At 36.3% G+C, this 19743-nt stretch overlaps 1 protein-coding gene and 1 non-coding gene across 3 annotated transcripts in view; one reads left to right on the top strand and one right to left on the bottom strand.

The window, feature by feature from the left end:
• The window catches only part of Luzp2 (leucine zipper protein 2), a 392186-nt gene that overhangs the window by 368245 nt on the left and 4198 nt on the right, over positions 1–19743 (top strand). For both annotated transcript variants that reach the window (XM_031386806.1, XM_031386808.1), the window contains exons 10-11: positions 7594–7686; positions 19216–19293. In XM_031386806.1, coding sequence (XP_031242666.1) covers positions 7594–7686; positions 19216–19293 — 171 coding nt within the window. The remainder of the gene's footprint in view (positions 1–7593; positions 7687–19215; positions 19294–19743) is intronic.
• Positions 5735–5839, bottom strand: LOC116104213. Its single transcript, XR_004123748.1, has one exon. It is a non-coding gene; the product is annotated as a U6 spliceosomal RNA (small nuclear RNA).

Consider the following 19743-nt stretch of genomic DNA (forward strand, 5'->3'; position numbering starts at 1 on the left):
CTGAAAGTGCAGATTTCATTTTCAAAGCTCTGTGAACCACATGGTCAGGTTTATGCTGGTAATACTCTTCCATCTGTATTGACTTTCTATATTAGTCTATTTTCTTATTTGATAGAAGGAACTTATTGAAGCAATAATTCATACTTAAATCCCATGATCTCTAAAGCATGCAGTTTAAGGCAGGATATGTAGAATATACAGCTGGGCAGCTTCACTTCTTGGTATATCCGGATGAAAATCATGAAACCAAAAGCAGGACTAGGCTATAAAAACATAGTCAAGGGGGCTAGAGAGATGGCTCAGCAGTTAAGAGCACTGACTGCTCTTTCAGAGGTCCTGAGTTCAATTCCCAGAAACTGTATGGTGGCTCACAACCATCTGTAATGGGATCTGATGCCATCTTCTGATGTGTCTGAAGAGAGCAACAATGTACTTACATAAAATAAATAAATCTTTTAAGATTGAAAACCTACTCAAGGTCTGATCAAATTGTTTCATCTTTAACTGGTAGACATCTTCTCAAGAATGTTCTACATCTTTCCAAAACATCAGATAGGAACTAATTATTCAAATACATTATAATCTGTGAGATATATATGATGGATAGATTATTGGTAGATCGATAGATAAATAGATGGATAGATAGATGATAGATAGATAGATAGATAGATAGATAGATAGATAGATAGATAGATAGTTCATGATACAGGACAGACAGATGATAGAGATGGATGACAGCTTATAGAGAGATATAGACAGATTATAGATATGTTTTCATAGATGTTTTATGATAGATCTAGGATAATTATATTTATTATGGAAATAATCTAGATGATAGGTAGATATAGTTCATAGGCAGATTATATATGACAGATAATAGATGATAGCTAGAGGCTATAAAATGACATAGAGATAGATAATAAATAAAATATTTTATTTAATTAATATTCTTATTTACCAACTCAGCTCCAAATCTTGAAATAGTTCTAATAATATAAAATATCTACATGGAAAAATATAATGAATCAAGTATGAGCATTTGCTAGTATTCATACTATCTTTTTTTTTAGAGTTATATTGCATATACTAAAATTAAAGTTCCATTGCAGACTACTGTTTTGAGCTTCTGAACCCAGATTTGCTTTACTTCCTGTTGTTTCTTGTAGAGTACTACCTTAGAACTTGCGTCACATTGTGAATTTTCAGTTCTTTGGACTGTATCTTTGCATCATACAGACCTCTCTAGTTTTATATGTCCCAAATATCTACTTAAGCCATATTAAAGAAGACATGTTGGTAGGGCTACAGGAACAAGCCAAGTAGAGAAAGCAGGTGTTCTAGAAGATGGAACACATTAACTATTAAAATGGATTTCCTGGTGAAAGAACAGAGCAAATTACACATAGTTACAAACTACACACAGGTAACTGTTTAGAACCTATTTGGGTTTTTGTTGTTTGTTTATTTATTTTTCTTTCATATATTACACCCAGACCACAGTTTCTTCTCTTAGTCCATCTCTCCCCCACCTCCCCACCTCCTTTCTCTCTCAAATCTACTCTCTTCTGTTTCCCTTTAGAAAACAGCAGGCCTCCCAGGGATATTAAGCAAACAAGGCATATCAAGATTCAATAGGCATATACCCTCATGCCAAAGTCAGATGGGGCAACCCAGTAGGAGGAAAAGGATCCCAAAAGCAGGCAAAGGAGTCAGACACAGGCCCTGCTCCCACCAGTAAGCGTCCCACACAGCATCAAGCTACACAACCATAACATATATGCAGAGGACTGAGGTCAGACTCATACCAGCTCCCTGATTGTTGCTTCAGTCTCTGTGAACCCCAATAAGCCCTGAGGATTTCTGAATCTGACCAGTTGTGTTTCAGTCATGAAGCTACTATGAAATGACCTGGGTGTGTGCCTCTCTCTTAGATCACTCAGAGAATGTGATACTTCATCCCATTCCATACCATAGAATGAAAGATGACCATTAAAGGTGTAGTAGAAAGGGAGAAGGAACAAAGAATATTTATTGAGAACCAAATAGGGCTTCTAGGGATAAAACAGAATTAATTTGATCTCTCTTTTAATTGTAATTTTATTGCAATACTTAAAGTGCATGTAAATGTTTGTTCACTCATATAGCTGCTAGACATAATTTAAATTTCCTTTGAATTACTCTAATTTATTTTGCAATCATTTCTTCAGCCATATGCATGTCTAGTTGCTTTATGATTCAGCACTTTAGTTTCATTGTTTATTTTTTAAGTATAAATCATTAAAAAGCTAAATGAAAATAACAAACAGTAATTAGTTGGTTGAAAAATACCTACTTGTTTCCAAAGATTCAATAATGGATATATTTTCCTCTGGAGATTGTAATCCAATATATAAGCCAACAATAGATTGCTTTGGTTCCCATGCAGTCTGGTGCTAAGTGAGTTGGGGTTTATCAAAATAAAACATTTAATCCAAACTGAAGCTACCAAAACCTTCAATCACAAGAAGATTTCCAAAATATGTTCTAGGGAATTTTTAAACCTTATTTCATTTCATGTATATGAATGTTTTGTTGGCATGCATCTATGTGCACCACATGTGATGGTTTAATCCCCTGGTAATGGGGTTTCAGGTAGTTGTGAGCCACTATGTTGGTGCTGGGAATTGAACTTGGGTCCTCTGCCAGAACAACAATTGCTTTTACCCACTGAGCAATCTCTCCAACTCTTCACAGATTTTTTTATCTGTAAATTTTACATATGAAAAACAGTATTCTATATTAGACTTGTGAACCCCCCCAAAAAAACCATAAAAATAAAAATAGAAAATAAAAACATGTCCTAGGCACAACAAATATCAGCATGTGAGATCTCCATGTATGTGACAGAAGTTGAAAGGCAAGTAACAATAATTCTTGTTTTTACACAGTTGCTGCTGTTACACATTGAAATAAAATTTCAAAGTTGTTCAGTTATCTGATTGTTCAACTGAAACGTAATATCACAGAGACATATCAGAAAATACATTAAAATCTGCTATAGTGTAATTTAATGTATTCTTTATGTTTTCTTCAGCTGTTGTCCTCTTTATCACTGTCAGGGAGAGTCACTCTCAATACCAGTGTCTCTTATTTCCTTTCTTATTATAAATCTGGATCTTCATTTCATCTGTAAGTTGAAGGTAATGGGAAGCAGGTGGCAGTCACTCAATTGAGTTTTCCTAGAACAAATCCACATTTGACTCTTTTTAAGATTGCTTTTCGTGCACTGGAAAGATGGTTTGGGGGTTAAAAGCATAAGCTGTGCTTCTAGACTTGAGATTGATCCTGCACATACATGATGTCTCATAACCATCGGGTAGCTCAATTTCCAGGGGACTCCATGCTCTTTCTGACCTCTACAGCACAAGTTGTGCGTGTGGTGCAAAGGGAAGCATGCTTTGTATTAAAACAGGTTACCAATAACTGACTATGTAAACCTCATAATAATCAAAATAGCATCCTTCTCCTCCTCACATCACCAGAGGAACTTAACCCAGAACAGACACTGGTTCACTTATTTTCTTCTGTCTTCAAAGTGCAGCAAACAGACTGGGTAAGAGTGTAAGAGTGTCATGCTTTTGACCAGAGTTTAGGACATTTAATTGGTCCCAAAGTCACCAAACACACACACACACACACACACACACACACACACACCATTTCTTTACAGCCCTCCACTGCAAAGTGGAAAATTAAAAAAGTTTTTTTTAAGGAAAAACAGTTTTGTATATGGTATGAAACAACATAAATTCAAAATACGGATTAGCTCTAACACTGATAGAGCTTATGTGGATATCTGGTCAAGGCCAACAGGATATCTCTTTTGAAACACTATCTATATGGATTGAACATAGACCACATGGCTTGATACTGTGTTGGAATGACTTCACACAGCTCTGACATTGAACAGGTAACAGAATAAAAACCTCACAGTCCTTTCTTTCAAATTAAGAGGGAAAGACTGGGATGGAAGAAGCTATTCAAACTATCTCTTTCCTGTGACTAAAAGTCTTCCTCTCCCTCTCCTCCTCTACCACTTTAGAATCTTCTTCATCTTCAAAGCCTCATTGCCTCTGCCCCCAGCCTAGGCTTCCTAAACTCTCTTGCCTCCCACAAGGCCACCAAAGTCACTTTCACTCTTAGGCTTGGCTCAGTCCAAGATAACTTTGTTTCTATCAGTGTAAGTCCCTGCCCTTACCAGACCAAGGTCACCTACTATGGTTGCTAGGAATTAAATCAGAGCAGGATAAAGGGGCCACAGCACAACTGAGTCTGTGACAATTTTATTGAGAGCAATCCAGCTTTTTTTATTGGATATTTTATTTATTTACATGTCAAATGTTATCCCCTTTCCCAATTTCCCCTCCACAAACCCCCTATCCTATTCCCCTCCCCCTGCTTCTATGATGGTGCACCCCCATCCACCCACACACTCCCACCTCACCACCCTGGTATTCCCCTACACTGGGGGCATCAGGCCTTCACAGGAGTCTTCACAAGAGCCTCCCATCCCATTGATTCCAGATAAGACCATCCTCTACTACATATACAGCTGGAGTCATGTGTATTCTTTGGTTGGTGATTTAGTCCCTGGGAGCTCTCGGGAATCTGGTTGGTTGGTATTGTTGTTCTTCCCGTGGGGTTGCAAACCCTTTCGACTCCTTCAGTCCTTTCCCTAACTCCTCCTCATGCTCAGTCCAATGGCTGGCTGCCAGCATCCACATCCAGCTATTTATACCTTTATCAGAAACAGAATATAATGGCAATTGCCAGGATCAATACAGGTGTAGTTGCCAGGATACACTAAAGTTTGCAAGCTATACAGGGTATACAAGATTAATGTCTGCGACCAATTGTCCTGCCAAGTTTTCTTGGCTTCCAAGGGAACATAGAGGCCTGGATACTTCAGTGCCTGTGGGAGTGTATTAGTCTCTTAGGAACTGGAAGGCACATTGTATCCCAGGAGCCATGGATTCTAACCTGGGCCTCTCAAGGTAGCTAGGCCAAGCCAACTCTATGGCTCCCTGCACATCAGTCTTTCCTTCTTTTGTCGTCTCAATGACAGTTTTTGTCATCTCAATAGCATCTTTCTGCTATTGAAGTCTACAAAGGCAAACTCTTTGAAGGACCCAGTTTCCTAATCTGCGAACAGAAAGAGCCCTCTAATGATTCTCTTTGGTGGTTTCCCCTGACAGACCTTTATCAAACAGGTTTGGATGGCTGAGTTCTTGCAATAGGCAATACTCTGGTTCATTGTAACTCCAGCCTGATTACTCTTGATTTCCATTTTATTTCAGGAGTTTATAGCTGCTTTAGCATCTTCAAAGGAAGCAAATGCCATTTGGGTTAGGAATCACTTTGATAAAAGATGCTTATTCATATACTTCCTGAAGAACTTCTTCTGTTGTCCTGTAGAGAACATTATGTGAAACCAGAGTTTTTGATTCACCACTCCAAGTGCTATTTTTTTCCAGATCTCTCTTGCCTTTATCCCTTCTCTCCAGTGTAGTAGAATGAAAGAGATCACCCATCAATTCTGCTTTTCTTCAAAGTTTTTCTCTGTATCAGCTTCTGTCTTAAATTCAATATAAGCAATTTCCTCAGGCTCCCCATACTAGCTGACCAATCTGATTTCTGTGACATGTTCAAAAACTTTTTTTTAATTCATCCTCATTGATGTTTAAAGAAATATTTTATAAATATAAAAAGCTTCATGAATGTGTCTGTCATTCTTGTACAGGGGCCATGCTAATCTTCTCTGTATCATTTCAATTTCAGTCCATGCACTGCCAAAGCAAGCAAAGGGGTGTCATCCATATCATTTGTCTTTTCTGTTGTTTAAAAAGTAAGAAAGGAGATTTATATTTATGTCTTCTAAACAAGGTAAGATTAGAATAAAAAGACAAGTCTCAATTCCTTCTACACATCAATGAAGTTAGACTTATGTATCAAGAGTAATTTCTTAACTAGTGTGTTAGCAAAAACCCAGCATCTTAATGAATATGGAACAGTGAAATGAATTGGAGTCCTTTATTTTCTATATTTCTGATAATACTTCATAAGCCTTTTTGGTCTCACTTGCAATATACATTCTACCATGTACATTAAGGATTTGTAATAATCTTTTCAAACACTTTGTGAGAATCCTTTGTTAATAAGAAATGTTGTGGAAGGCTATATGAAGACTATGTAGAAAAGCTGAAGATCCTGGATGGGTTTTTGTACTCTGACCAGATTCTACTCCACTCTTGAGCTTCTTAGGTCCCATTAATTAGAATGTTCATATATTTCTTCTGTGTGGTCCATTGCAATCAATACTTCAGACTTGGGAGACAGTATTTATAAGTTTATATTTGTCTTTCCTACCAAAGTCTAATCTGGATTGATGACAGAAGCATTATATTTAAATGAGTGCCAAAGACACACAGACCTACAGTTCCCCAGTAGACAGTCATGGGTCTTACCATAGTGAACTATGCATGATAGCTGTATGTTTCTTTTGGTCAGGGCATTTTTTTGCTTTCTTAGTGGTCCTGATGAGATAAACGCTATAATGATAGCTTGGTACCCAGATGTAAACAGCTTGTTTTGTGAAGGAACAGAATGCACAAAACCCTCTAGGTATACTCTGTAATGTTGCAAGATATTTTCTATCTTGTTGAAAAAAATGAAGCATGTACTCATTATATCTCAGACAAACTGGGGATTAGTATTAAGGGGAAGGATAAGATTCCTGTCTTTTGAAGATTTTTTTTAAAAAGGTTATTCTTTAGGAAATATGCCCAATGGAAAAGCTTCCATTGGGCCTCACTAATGCAAAAATTTAATATAAATTATTTTTCTTAATTTCAAAGATAAGAATTTTAAGACACATTTTAAAGATGTCTTGTGACAGGATTTTCCCTGTCCAATTACATTAAAATGTTAGTGCAGCAGGAGGCCTATGATTGGACAGGGAAAAGGGAGGCAGAGCTAAGAGTTGTAGAGACCAAAAGTGACTCAGAAGAGGGAGGGGGAAGCCAAGATGGAGTGTATGGACTGGAAGATGATCCTGAACCAGCGTGGCTTTAAATACCCACAGGTAGTTGTGATATCATAAAGGATAGGATATATTGGGATAGTTTGTCTAATCTAGGTGGGTAGCTTTTATCATTATCAATTGGTTCTGAAATTATTGTATTGGCAACTTATGATTGGTTAATTATAAGATTCAAAATTTTTGTTTCTACTGGGTTGCTGGGCGTCCTAGCAGCTGACTTCAGGGTAGATGGTCATTGTGTGGAGCTAGCGTGGCAGCTAAGGAAGCTAGGGAAATCCAGCCCCACAGGAAAGTTGGTGGACAGAGAGTAGCTAGATGGGCATGCGAACTTGGCAGTTATTTTTTAATATTTCCCACAACAATGTCTTATATAATAATGCCTATTTTATTTTAAGAGTGAAATATTCATATGTAATTTATGTTATATAACACTATGAGTCTGTGTTTGTGTGTAAAATCTATTTCCCTTCTTTTTAATGTGTATTTTTTCCTTTTTTCTCTGTATCTCTTTCCAGCCACAACAAAGTTCTTCAGGACATCATGACAGCTCTCATGTTCAGGCAACAAAAGAAGACAGTAGGAGACCCTCTGTGTGTGGTCCTCAAGATGTAAGAATAACCTAAAGTGGTTTGGAAAGAAGGACACAACATTTAGCAGTGCTAGCTCATCCCATCATTAAGTGTTCTTGGGGAAGGGGAATGTGTACTTTCTAAGCATGATAACTTTCTATGTGACAATACAGATGTTGCCTAGACAGCATCAGGTAAATGTTCTTCTAGGTTTTATAGCCACATTCTGCTATGCAACTGAAGGCTTAGCACTAAATTCATTCCTACAACAATGAGATAGATAATCAAAAGGTTAAAACCAAACAAGAAAACAAGCAAAAATATATTCTATAGTATTCACCACCTAAGAAAAGCAAATGTGCCATTGCTGAACAACATGCTAGACAACAGGAGATCCTCAAGCTTCATACGATAAAGAGATAGAAGCCTGAATTGTAGGGGTCCCTCTTAATAAGTACAATAAAAAATAAAATATCAATCCTTGAATTCTATCAGAATGAAGGTTTTTAGATATGTCATAAAAACTTCAACAAGAATTTTTGTTAACCAGATTCAGATACAGGATCTAGTCCAAGTAGAAATAATATACTAAGACTACCAATGGCTGAAGAAAATAAGCCAACATCTAAAGGAAATAAGAAAGAAGAGAAAACAAGAAAACTGGTACTTTTATTTTTGTTCTGCTAGCTCCCATCATGCACTTGGAAAAACATAATTTCTCAATATGTTTGCAACTAAATCTTTGTATATAGAAGCATGTATCTAGACCATATAATTTAGGATATGAAGTTAACTAGGAGTAGAAGTCAATATGTACAGTTGACTTCCACAGAGTCTAGGAGGAAGGAACGCCTTTGCAGTGGCTTGAAGTATGGATAGATTTTTCCTACTGGTAGAAAATTTTCACAAAAAGAAAATATACTAGAGCATTATTGATACAGAGTAGAAAATAGAAAGTGGTAATATACTCACCCATAGGTTAATAAAGAAGCACAGTTAAGTTTGATTCGTTCATTAAAGAATGTAGTTTGGATTATGCAATGTTTTCAAATGTTTGTCAACTGAGAGACAAATGTGAATATATAGGAGGGTATTTAAGTTTTATATGAGACAAAGAAAAGTTCTGTTTTGTTCATTATCTTTTCATTTTCTGTTCATTTGTTCTAAGCATCATTTTGATTTACCATTTTGCAAAAAGGTGGACCTGTCAAAAATCCTGTGTGTTTGTGTATGTGTGTGTGTGTGTGTGTGTGTGTGTGTGTGTGTGTTACTATTTCCCCCCTCTCCTACTACTATTGTTCTCCTTTTAAATTCCTTTCCTTTGACAGTTCCTCTAAGCATATCATTCCCTTTACCATTTTCACTGGCACCAGTGAGACCATTGTCTCTCATATTACTGCAATAGATATTGGGGTTTGGTGCCTCAACCTTCCAGATGCTGTAATTCCTAGTGTAGAGAATTCTCAGTTAGAGCCACAGACCCAGAAGTAATACAAGTTAGGTAAATTACCCAGGAATGAGATGGGAAAATTAGCAGCACAGTATGAATATCAGTTTTCAATCAAGTTTTAAATCAGAATGACCAAAAAAGTACACTTAAAAGATATATCAATGCCACAATTCTCACACATGCAAAGTACATTGAACTCAAATACAGAAAACATCAAGGAAAAGTGATCTAACAGCACTGTGGTTGGAGTTCTTAGATGAATGCCTATACTGAGCTAGTCTATCCTCAGAATAAGGCTGGTTTTGTGCCTGTGCAGGCTGGCTCAGAGGAAGGCCATGGTTGCCTTCATAACCCTGACTGCTATCTGTCTCAGGACTAAGATATCACTTTAGAGAAATCTATTTAAGCTTTATTTTTATGCTATGTATTTGGATGTTTTTGCCTGCATATGTCTGTGTACAGTACCTGCAGAGGCCAGAAGGGGCATCAGATCCCTTGGGACTGGAGTTACAGGAGAGATAATTAGCTGCCAGGTGGTTTCTGGGAATGGAACCTGTGTCCTCTGTAACAACACCCAGTGTTCTTAAATGCTGTCCTATATCTCTAGCCACTTTTTTTTTAATTTAAAATTTATTTTTATACATTTTATATAAAATGTATCCCATCACTTTACTCCTTTCTTGTCTTTTCTCCATCCCTTCCCAAATTCATCCCTTCTAATTTCTTCCATTTAAGTATGCACTAATATATGAATGAAACCTGCTGAGTACAAAAATAAATCAGAATTCTAATCTATGACTTCAGAATGATTTCACCCAGAGAACACTTTGAAAATATGGCTGCATAGGACTTTCCAAAAACATTAGTTCAGCATTCCATGGGTGAATTCTGCACAATTGTTATATTTATCCCAAATACTCCAGGTATTTCATGATACAGATGAATTTCACTAAAAGTGGCTTTCAAATATAAATAATCACAAAATTATCTGGGAACTTTATTCATATTTTGAGCAACTGTTTGGAGTATCCCGAATGAACAGAGCTGAGGGGGCTTTTGTAAACTGTTTGACATGGGCCTGATGACTGTTATCTCAACCCAGACAAACCTGTAGACATGTGGCCTGTGGAATATAATTTAAAGAGCATTGCTTGAGGAAATATGCAGCCCCTGTGCTATATTATCCAGTAACAAGTTATCTGTTTCTTCTATTGCTCTATTATATATTAAAATAGTAATTTCTATATAAGCTCCTACAGTAGTGGAAACAGATTTTATATGAATTTGTCATTTATTACACTATAGTTTAATAAATGCATTCATATACTCAGCATGACTGTGCATATATGTACATAGCTGTAGGACTGTGAGGCTCCAATACACTTATACTAACCTTAGTAATTGCTAAGCTTCCTAGAAAATATGAGTGTAAATTGCTCAGACAAGCACATAGCCTGGATAACAATTATCATAAGCACTGAGAATTCAAGGTCTTCTTTCTGCAAGTCACATTTGAGAATGGAGCATTTCTGACTTCTTCCAATTAACCAAATGAATGTTCACATACTTTAAGATCTGTGGGAACTATTCTTGAGTGTAGATATCTCAACTTAGAATATCCTGAGTTGTGTTAATCATGAAAGTGTGGCAGCCATTTCAATCTAACAAAATGAAAATAATTTCAACATTATACATGCAAAGGTAAAATCAAGCTCCACTTTGGTTTGTATTATTGGATGTACATACTGACAGAAAAGAGAATTTAATTTAAATTATTACTCAAAACCCCAAGAATTACCTTCCATTTCTTTGTTCTGTGCTCATAGCTATATTATTTCCAACAATTAGACTTGGAATCCATGATGATCATTTTATCTTTTCCAGATTATAATGCAGTATAAGCTTCTATGTTCATTATTTGGTGATTTAGCCAGTTGTTCTAGCTGCCATATTTTTATGCAGTAACTAACCTTTATACAATATTTTTTAATCCTCTTCATCAAAAACTAATTCAGTGGTTCTCAACCCTACTAATGCTATGATCCTTTAATACAGTTCTTCTTGTTGTGGTGACCCCAACCATACAATTTGACATACAAATTGACAGTTATTAACTGTAATTTTGCTACTACTATGAACTATAATATAAATAACTGATATGCAGAATGTCTGATATGTGACCCCAAAAGAGATTATAACCCACAGGAGAACAGTTGAACAAATTGATGAAAAGTATGAGTTTATTTTTCTACTTTCTATGTTGCTTCAGATTCTGTATATCATTTACATAGCTTTATACTCTCTTTTTATTACTTCATATAACTTTAATTGTAGTCAAAAGTTGTTATCTTGTTACAATATAATTACATCCCCTTTCTCTAAACTCTCCTATATACCCCTTCTTGCTCTCTTTCAAATATGAATATATATTCCTACATAAATAAATACAACCTGCACAGTCTCTAATGTTATTTAAATATAAATCTTCAGAATTTACCATTTAGTATTAGATAACCAGTTGGTGTGCTCATACTATATTAATACCTATATCTATCTTAGGACCATCCTATCTTAACACCTATATCTTTACATAAGTTCTGAAAATAGAAAGTTAAAATCCTCAAATTTTGTTATTCTATATTAATACCAAATTGACTATGCTGAACCCATTGCAATTTCTTATAATTTACAGGATCACCCTAAGAATTTCAGTAATTCTACCTGCTATTATTTTGATAGGGATTATATCTATACATTATATTAAGGGCAAATGTCATCTTAATAATTATTATTCTAATTCATAAAATGTTTATATGACTACATTAAAATTTTCATCTAAATTGTTTATAATTTAGAATTATAATATTTCTGGGGTTAAATGCCTATAACTTGGCTTAGGAAACCTCACCATCTATAATTTTTAGGAAATATCTATTTATGTGCAATATTACTTCACCACAACACAGATGGATATAGTTAGTTAAAATACTGAAGAAAGAATAAAGTAACAGTCAAATATGAAAAATGTAATTTTTTAATCAAAATTATATGAAGCAGAACTACCAGTTGAAGTGGGTAGCTATGTGTGATCAGATAATGAAAACTCACATTTTGGAATGAAGGTAGAAAGGTGGGGTATACAAAGGAGAAATGATCTTCTGGCTTATCCTTGGAACACAAGAGACTAGTGGGGAAAACAGATGCAATTTCTCAGTGCATGATGGTGTATGCTTGATTCCTGCTGGTCACAGATTACACTGAATGACACAGGGGAGAATGTGGAAAGGAAACCTACATCTGAGTCTTAACAGTGGTGGTCTTCAGATCACCTTTTGTAAATGGCTTTATTTCATGAACTTCTTATCAATACAGGCTATAGCAATGGTTTTCCAATTTTAATATGGCTAAGGATCCCTGGTCCAGCCATTAACATTCCCAGGATCCAGTTATGCACATTAGGACATCTGTGAGAAGAACCCTAGAATACATTTATTTCAGTAAACCCTACTAGAATGTCTGATGTCAATACTTTGTGCTAAACACTTTGCGAAATCCTGAAGCAGATTTCAGGTATATTTGCTCACTGTTTAAATGGCTTCAGTTAGATGATACTATAATATTGGATAAAACTGAGACAGCAAAACCTGTTCTTTCTCCATCTCATTGTCCCACAGGTATTGGTAAGTAACATACTAAAAATTAAGGACATTTTGCATCTTGTTTCCAGTTTTAGGAATTAAGAATTGAGACCTATTATCAATGAGTTTTGATGATATTTTTACTCTTGGGAGTAGAAGACTTTCTTAAGATGCTAAGGAAATGAAAAGCAACACAAATCATTGCTTTTACTTACTTCTAGCACATTTGCTCATTTGTCTGCCATGTTGTCTGCTGGCATATTTACTCAGTTCTCTTCCATCTTTATTACTGGCATACTTGCTCATTAGTCTGCCATGTCTACTACTGGCATATTTGCCAATTGTCTGCCATGTCTACTACTGGCATACCTGCACAGTTGGCTGCCACTGTCCTTGCTTGTGAGCTCCTGATCAAATGGAACCTCTTTAATCAGCCAAGCATTGTTTATGGAAATTTGAAGGGGGAAATATGCAGAAATAAAGTCCTAGAGCTACAAGTAATAAATAATGTCGGCCTCTTTTTGTGTGCTATCAGTTTTGCAGAGATTTAAGAAATTCCAATTTGCTGTTAAAAGTAGAGTTCAGTATGTCTTATGATAACCCTGGTGAGTTGGTGGTGGTGCATACTTGACAATCATCATATCCTCAAAAAAGTCATGCTTTGATTTAACTGGTTTGAGGGACCTAAGCCCATTGTCATTCTAGGCAGTTCTCCCTCATAGCAAAGGCTGAATATTGCTGAGGCAATTTCTAGAGGAGTAAGCTTGTTCCATACATATGTCTAGATAGTGCAAGAATGGACGATGGTCTCCAAAGGTATTCAGAAGAATTACATTTTACACCGATATAAATTACCATGTTCACCATTTAATAGCACTTTAATTTAGTATAAGTCAAATGTGATCTAAATTATTATTTAGCTCTTAGAAACAATGTAGAAAACTTAATGATTTTCAACTTATGAATTTAGCAAATAAAAATAGCCCAACTATCACAAGAATATTCATTTTGAGGCAGTTGTAACAAAACTGTGGGTATATACACTCTATGATTTGACAATCTTTGAGCTTCCCTAGCTCCATGAAGGGCACATAACAACCTTGTAGTCTGGATGGTCACTGTGTTGGATTTAAATATGTTATTTGCTCATCTATAGCACTATATCTCACTTTTTGGTTATTTGTTCAAGGTCCTCATTTTCAATTCCATAATACTACATGTAGGAGCATTGTCACATCTCATACTCTTCCATAGCTTAGTGGTTCCAATGTACTTGCTTTGCACTACTGTGTAATTATCTGTAGAATTTTCTCTCATGTTTTTGGCTTAAATATTTTGCAAATATAAATATTCTAACATTGTCATCATTTCCTTTCATTTTTACTATTATCAAACTTCCATATTTCATATCCTTATTTTGTTTCCTTTTTCATGAATTCTTAAAAACATGTCCCTATGTATCCTATTTTGTTTTGATATTCTGAAATATGATTTCCCTACATATCCCCTGCTGAATTAGAATCCAATATGTAGGCCAAAATGACAGCAAACTCACAATTATCCTCCTGTTTCAGCCCAGAAGTTCTGAGATCCTAGGCTTCAACCACCACACATGATTAACTCATGGATTTCTATGATAAACATTAAATATTACACCTGTGCCTTTACATTTTACATGGGGAAAACATAGCCTACACGTACACCTACATCTACTCTTTCACAAAATTTTAGTACTACATATTGCCCTTCCTTCTACCCCTGTTAATTTTCTTCAGGAAAAAGAAATATGCCATGTAAGTATTATTTTCTCACAATACCAAGACTACTATTAAGCTTTAACTTATAATTGGCACCATGCACCCACAGAATTCTGTTGACACGACATAACATGTACTAATCCATCTGCTCCATTGTCACTTCTTTATAATTGGTTGTAAAAGCTCAATTTCCTCTCTGGTTAGTATTATTTTCTTCTTCACTTATTTGTCAATTTGGCCTCTTTTAGGAAATGTGAATGTATATAATTATCTTTACCTTTGAAAACTATAACATTTTCTGATTCTTTTAAAAAACAAGTCATTGTGTAAATATAATTTATGTGGTTTAAAACTAAATTATCAGATATGCTCATTTTTTAATTTCCCATACCTCCTCCTCCATCTCTAAGAGTTCGTTCCTAGCCACAAACATCCACCCTACCAGACCTCCCCATTCCCTGGGGCCTCAAGTCTCTTGAGGGATAATCAATTCTTTAAAATTCCAATAACTACCCCTAGGGGCAAGGAATAAAAATGTGTGGAAAAGTGACCCTTAGCTTGACAGGAATATCTGTGGATCCTGCTATTCTGGGATTCAGCTAAAGTTAATTTAGTTGTTCTTTGATCCCAATCTCACTTCCCCCTGCTCTTCCTTGCATCTTCCCTTCATCTATTGTAATAGCCCTCTGAACATTTGATAGTAGCTATTACTTGTACCAATCTTTGCATTTTTTGCATAAATTTATTACATATCTCTTAAAGGAGAATGCGTTTTAGTCATAAGTATTTATAAGAATTTGTTATAGCATCTTTGATATTATACATAGAAAACCCAATTGTTAGCAAAATATGAAAGCTTAATTAGCTATTGTGTTAAGCAGATGTGTCCTGAAGAGATAAAGTTTGGCTGTGCACCTAAAAGCATCTATAGATAAGAATTTTAAGAAATGGAAAGTTCCTCCCTATTTTAAGGCAAGTTGCTTAGGAGACATATATCTTGGGGTCTTTGCTCTATGACCTAAGGCAAAGTCAGCTGGGTAGCTTTAAGCTACTCCACCATAAAAGTGAAATGCTTCTGCAACTTCTAACTTGGCTTGGAGAGACCCCCACCCCACCCCAGACATACACATACCATGACGGTGACATAGTTGAGCCTGCCAAGGAAGTAGGGAAGGAGCTAGAACGTTCTAAGCAATTGGATCATTGATATATCTCATTCTCTCTCTCTCTCCCTCTCCTCCTTCCCCTCCCTCCCCCTCCTCCTCTCCCTTCCCCCTCCCCATCCCCCTCACTCTTCTATCCCTCTGTCTGTCTATATATCTCTCTTGGTTTGGAAGATCATTTATGACAGAAACTCTACGTAAGAAATAAGGATGTTCTAGTTGGGCTTCCAGGAAAAAGCCACTAGCAGGATTCAGATAAAACAGTATTCTAGAAAAGAGAGCTAAGGAGGCTCTCTTTCAATAGAAAGGCAGACTAGCTCCATAGAATGACACAGATAGAAAGAGATTTCTAAAGACCTAGCAGTTTAGTTGTAGGATCAGGCTTGTAAGTAGATATTTGTATACAGTGAGGAAAATTAAGTTGCTTCACTGAGATAGCATTTTTTACCTCAGTTTACCCCCTCATATATTTGTTTGTATAAATATTAGATAATTTAAATGGTTATAAGAATTAAACAAGAACATTATTTAAAGCACTTAACTAAGAAACTTGCAGTAATACAATAGCAATAAAGATGACAACACAAGAGTGAATATTCCAGGCACAGGCACACATACACATATGTGCATGTACATATTAGAACACACAAATATGCATATAGGACACATACATATTCACACACATACTAGTTGAATAATGATTGAAGGTAGACTCCTTAAACCACAATTTGCATAAAAGGTTTTTTAACCTTCTAGAAGAATTATAATTGGTTTGAATTAATCTCATGAAGAATTACAGAAAACAGAATACCTGTAACTACTTCAAGTAGTGCTGAAGAATGGCACAAAAAAACTAATCAATGTGACAAATATTTGTTGTGCTTCTGTATTATTTAATAGTCATGATAAAAAAGAAAATCTGTGAGTCTATGTAGGTGACAGCAGGAATCATAAAACAATGCAAAACAAAATAAAAATAAAATAGCTCTGCATATATAACTCCAGTGTTGTTAAATGAGAGGGGAGCTTACAGAACTGACATAGTTTACAGACTTTTACTGAAGAGAACCATGATGACGAGAATCCATTACCTGGAATGAGTTCTATGAAATACAGCTTCTATGTCTCTAGATTCCAACACAGAAAAAGCTTCTGTCTGTGAACTGTTACTGAAAAATAAGAATGGACTAACAAAGAACTTACAATGGAATTTTCTCTTAGTAAGAACCAGATTCCTTAGAAACATCATTGTTTGAATCGGGCATTCCTTCACCCCCTCCGAGTTGCCATCTTATGTCCTCACCAGTTATCCATAGTACATCTCCACACTTGGTCCTATTATTCTCCCTCCTCTTTTTCCTAGAAGATTTCCCCATAAATGCTCTAATCATCACTAAAGATCAATTATCCCTTCACTGTTTGAAAATGAAATGGCTAGGTATTCAAAATAATCAATAACCAATCTTTTCTTTATTGACAATCTGTCACATATCTTTCCATGGGTGTTGTACAATGTTTCTCTATAGAATCTCCCTGTAGAAAATGAAGTGGCTGATGTTTTGACTATAATTTTTTTTGCTGTTTTTCCATATCACTTTTCTATTAGGCATATATTGATAAAAATATTCAATAGGAAATGGACCTCTTATAAAACATGACCACATCTGGTCATGCAGAGAAATCAGGCATGTGAACATTTTAAAGGACCACGTAGTTCACAATGGACTTTATCCATTTGTTCCGTAGTAGGCGTTAAATACTGACAGCCTACTCTCTGATTGTGACCTATGGGTGATCAGTGTTCGTAGCCTTTGTCTTAAAGGATCACACAAAATATGGATGTGCTGCATATACATATAAAAACAATCTGAAGGGCTACAGTCTAATTACATGGTGCTGACTGAGCAGGCTTGAAACTGATCCTTGCTACTATTAAAATTAACCAAGGAGGGAATGACAGTATGATCTCAAGACCACGTAAAAAATGATTCTTATGAAGGTGGAGGACAAAATGAGATGAAGAAAAGTAAAGTAACGTGATGCTTGGGTGAGGTTCAAGTGTGAAAGATTCAAATGTAAGAGTCACTTAATTCTAAACCTGAACTGCACAAGTCTTCCCCACCAAAGAAACTGCATAAGAGAATATGAAGAGCTGTCCAGTGTCCGTGTATTATTAAACTCTTAGTCTCTGTTTCACAGATGGAAAAGACTATAGAGAGTCTGTACATGGAACACTGACTTACTCCCTCTTAACATTTGTTTATAATAGGAGAAAAAGGTGGAGAGGAAGGAGCAAGTAGACAGAGATATGAGGAAGGGAAAGAAGGGGGAAATTAGTTGAAATGTTGCTTAATACAAAATGAATTCTTAGGGGAGCTGTTTCCATTGTCAACAGCTTTTCTTCTTTACATCGCTTAGGGCTAAATGGGAACATATGGTTTCTTGCTTTATAAAATAGAGGGATATTTTAGCCACAGAAATTTTACAATTTTAAAATATAGCAAAGTATTTTTCCAGATATATTTAAAGCTTAAGAACACTCACTGCTTTTCCAAAGTGCCTGGGTTTGATCCCTAGCACCCACAGATGGCCTACAACGATCAATAATTCCAGTCCCAAGGAGTCCAGCGCCCTCTTCTGGTTTACTTGGACACCAGACACAGACACAAACAAAATTTAAATTCCTTTCAGTCTAAAAAATTTCAAGATTCATTTTTTTTATTTGCAAATGTGTATGTGTGGCAGAGAGGGAGCGAGAAAGAGGAAGAAGGAGAGGGAGAAGTGTGTTCTGTGCACGTGTTCACAGAGGCTGGGGAAGGTCATTGGATCTCCTGGAGCAGAAGTCATGTGCAAATGTCAGTTACCTAACATGGGCACTTGGAATTGAGCTCTGGTTTCCTTAAAGAGCAGCAAGCACTTTTAACTGCTAAGGAGTCTCTCTGGGCCCCTGACATAAAGTATTGATGTCCCTGCAGACACAGTCACCACAGATGACTGACTTAAATCTTAGGGTTCAAATACATCACAGATATAATATTTCTTGAATCTTTTCCTTCTTTTGAATGTTTCCCCCTTAGAATGAGCCTCTTTGTAGCCACAGATAGAAGCCATCCTGTGAGATGCAAATGACTCAGCCCTTGCTCCTGGAAAGCCATTCAACTGAGAGGAGTTTGCCCTTATGTTTTTTGGTTTTGTTTTTGGTTTTTTGGTTTTTTTTTTTTAATTTTTTTATTAGATATTTTCTTTATTTACATTTCAAATGTTATCCCCTTTCCTGGTTTCCCCTCCAAAAGCCCCTCCCCCATCCACACTCCCCCTGCTTCTATGAGGGTGTTCCCCTACCCACCTTCCCACTCCCATTTCCCTGCCCTGATGTTCCCCTACACTGGGGCATGGAGCATTCACAGGACAAAGGGCTTCTCCTCCCATCGATGTCCAATAAGTCCATCCTATGCATTGACGTGATGCAAACTTCTGAGTGGGAATGATCCACAGTGAGTTTCCCATCACCTTTCTTTGTTTAATGTAATTAACTTGAGCTATTTTTAATTGTTTTACAGGAGGATAGTTCCTGTTTGGTGAAGCATGAGGAGGGTTCGAAAAGTAACAACACTGCAGAATCAGAGCTCACCACACAGGTGTGCCCTTGTTGGTCTACTTGACTTGCATTATATCCAGAAGGTCTTTCTTGTACCTATTGGACTGCAGGGCAATTCTTGTTTATTTTGTTTAATATTAATTTACTGTGTTTGTGTGCGTGCATGGGTGCGTGCGTGCGTGCGTGCGTGCGTGCGTGTGTGTGTGTGTGTGAAGAGGGGTTGGAAGGAGCATGCCCTGGCTCATATGTGGTGGTCAAAGGATACTATGAAAGATTCTATTCTCTCTTTCTACCATGTGACTTCCAGACACCAATGCCAGTTCATCAAGCTTGGAAAGCACCTGCCTAATAAGCAAATTTGAAAGACATGGAGGAAGTCCTTATATTGTTTAAGAGAATATATATAGTTCCTTTAGCCAGGACCCTTGAACTTCACTTGTCTGCTGTGTTTTCTAGTAAATGTTTTAATAAACCTATGTGAAATCCTGCA

This window comes from Mastomys coucha, unplaced genomic scaffold, assembly GCF_008632895.1.
Source record: "Mastomys coucha isolate ucsf_1 unplaced genomic scaffold, UCSF_Mcou_1 pScaffold21, whole genome shotgun sequence".
NCBI classification, from domain to species: domain Eukaryota; kingdom Metazoa; phylum Chordata; class Mammalia; order Rodentia; family Muridae; genus Mastomys; species Mastomys coucha.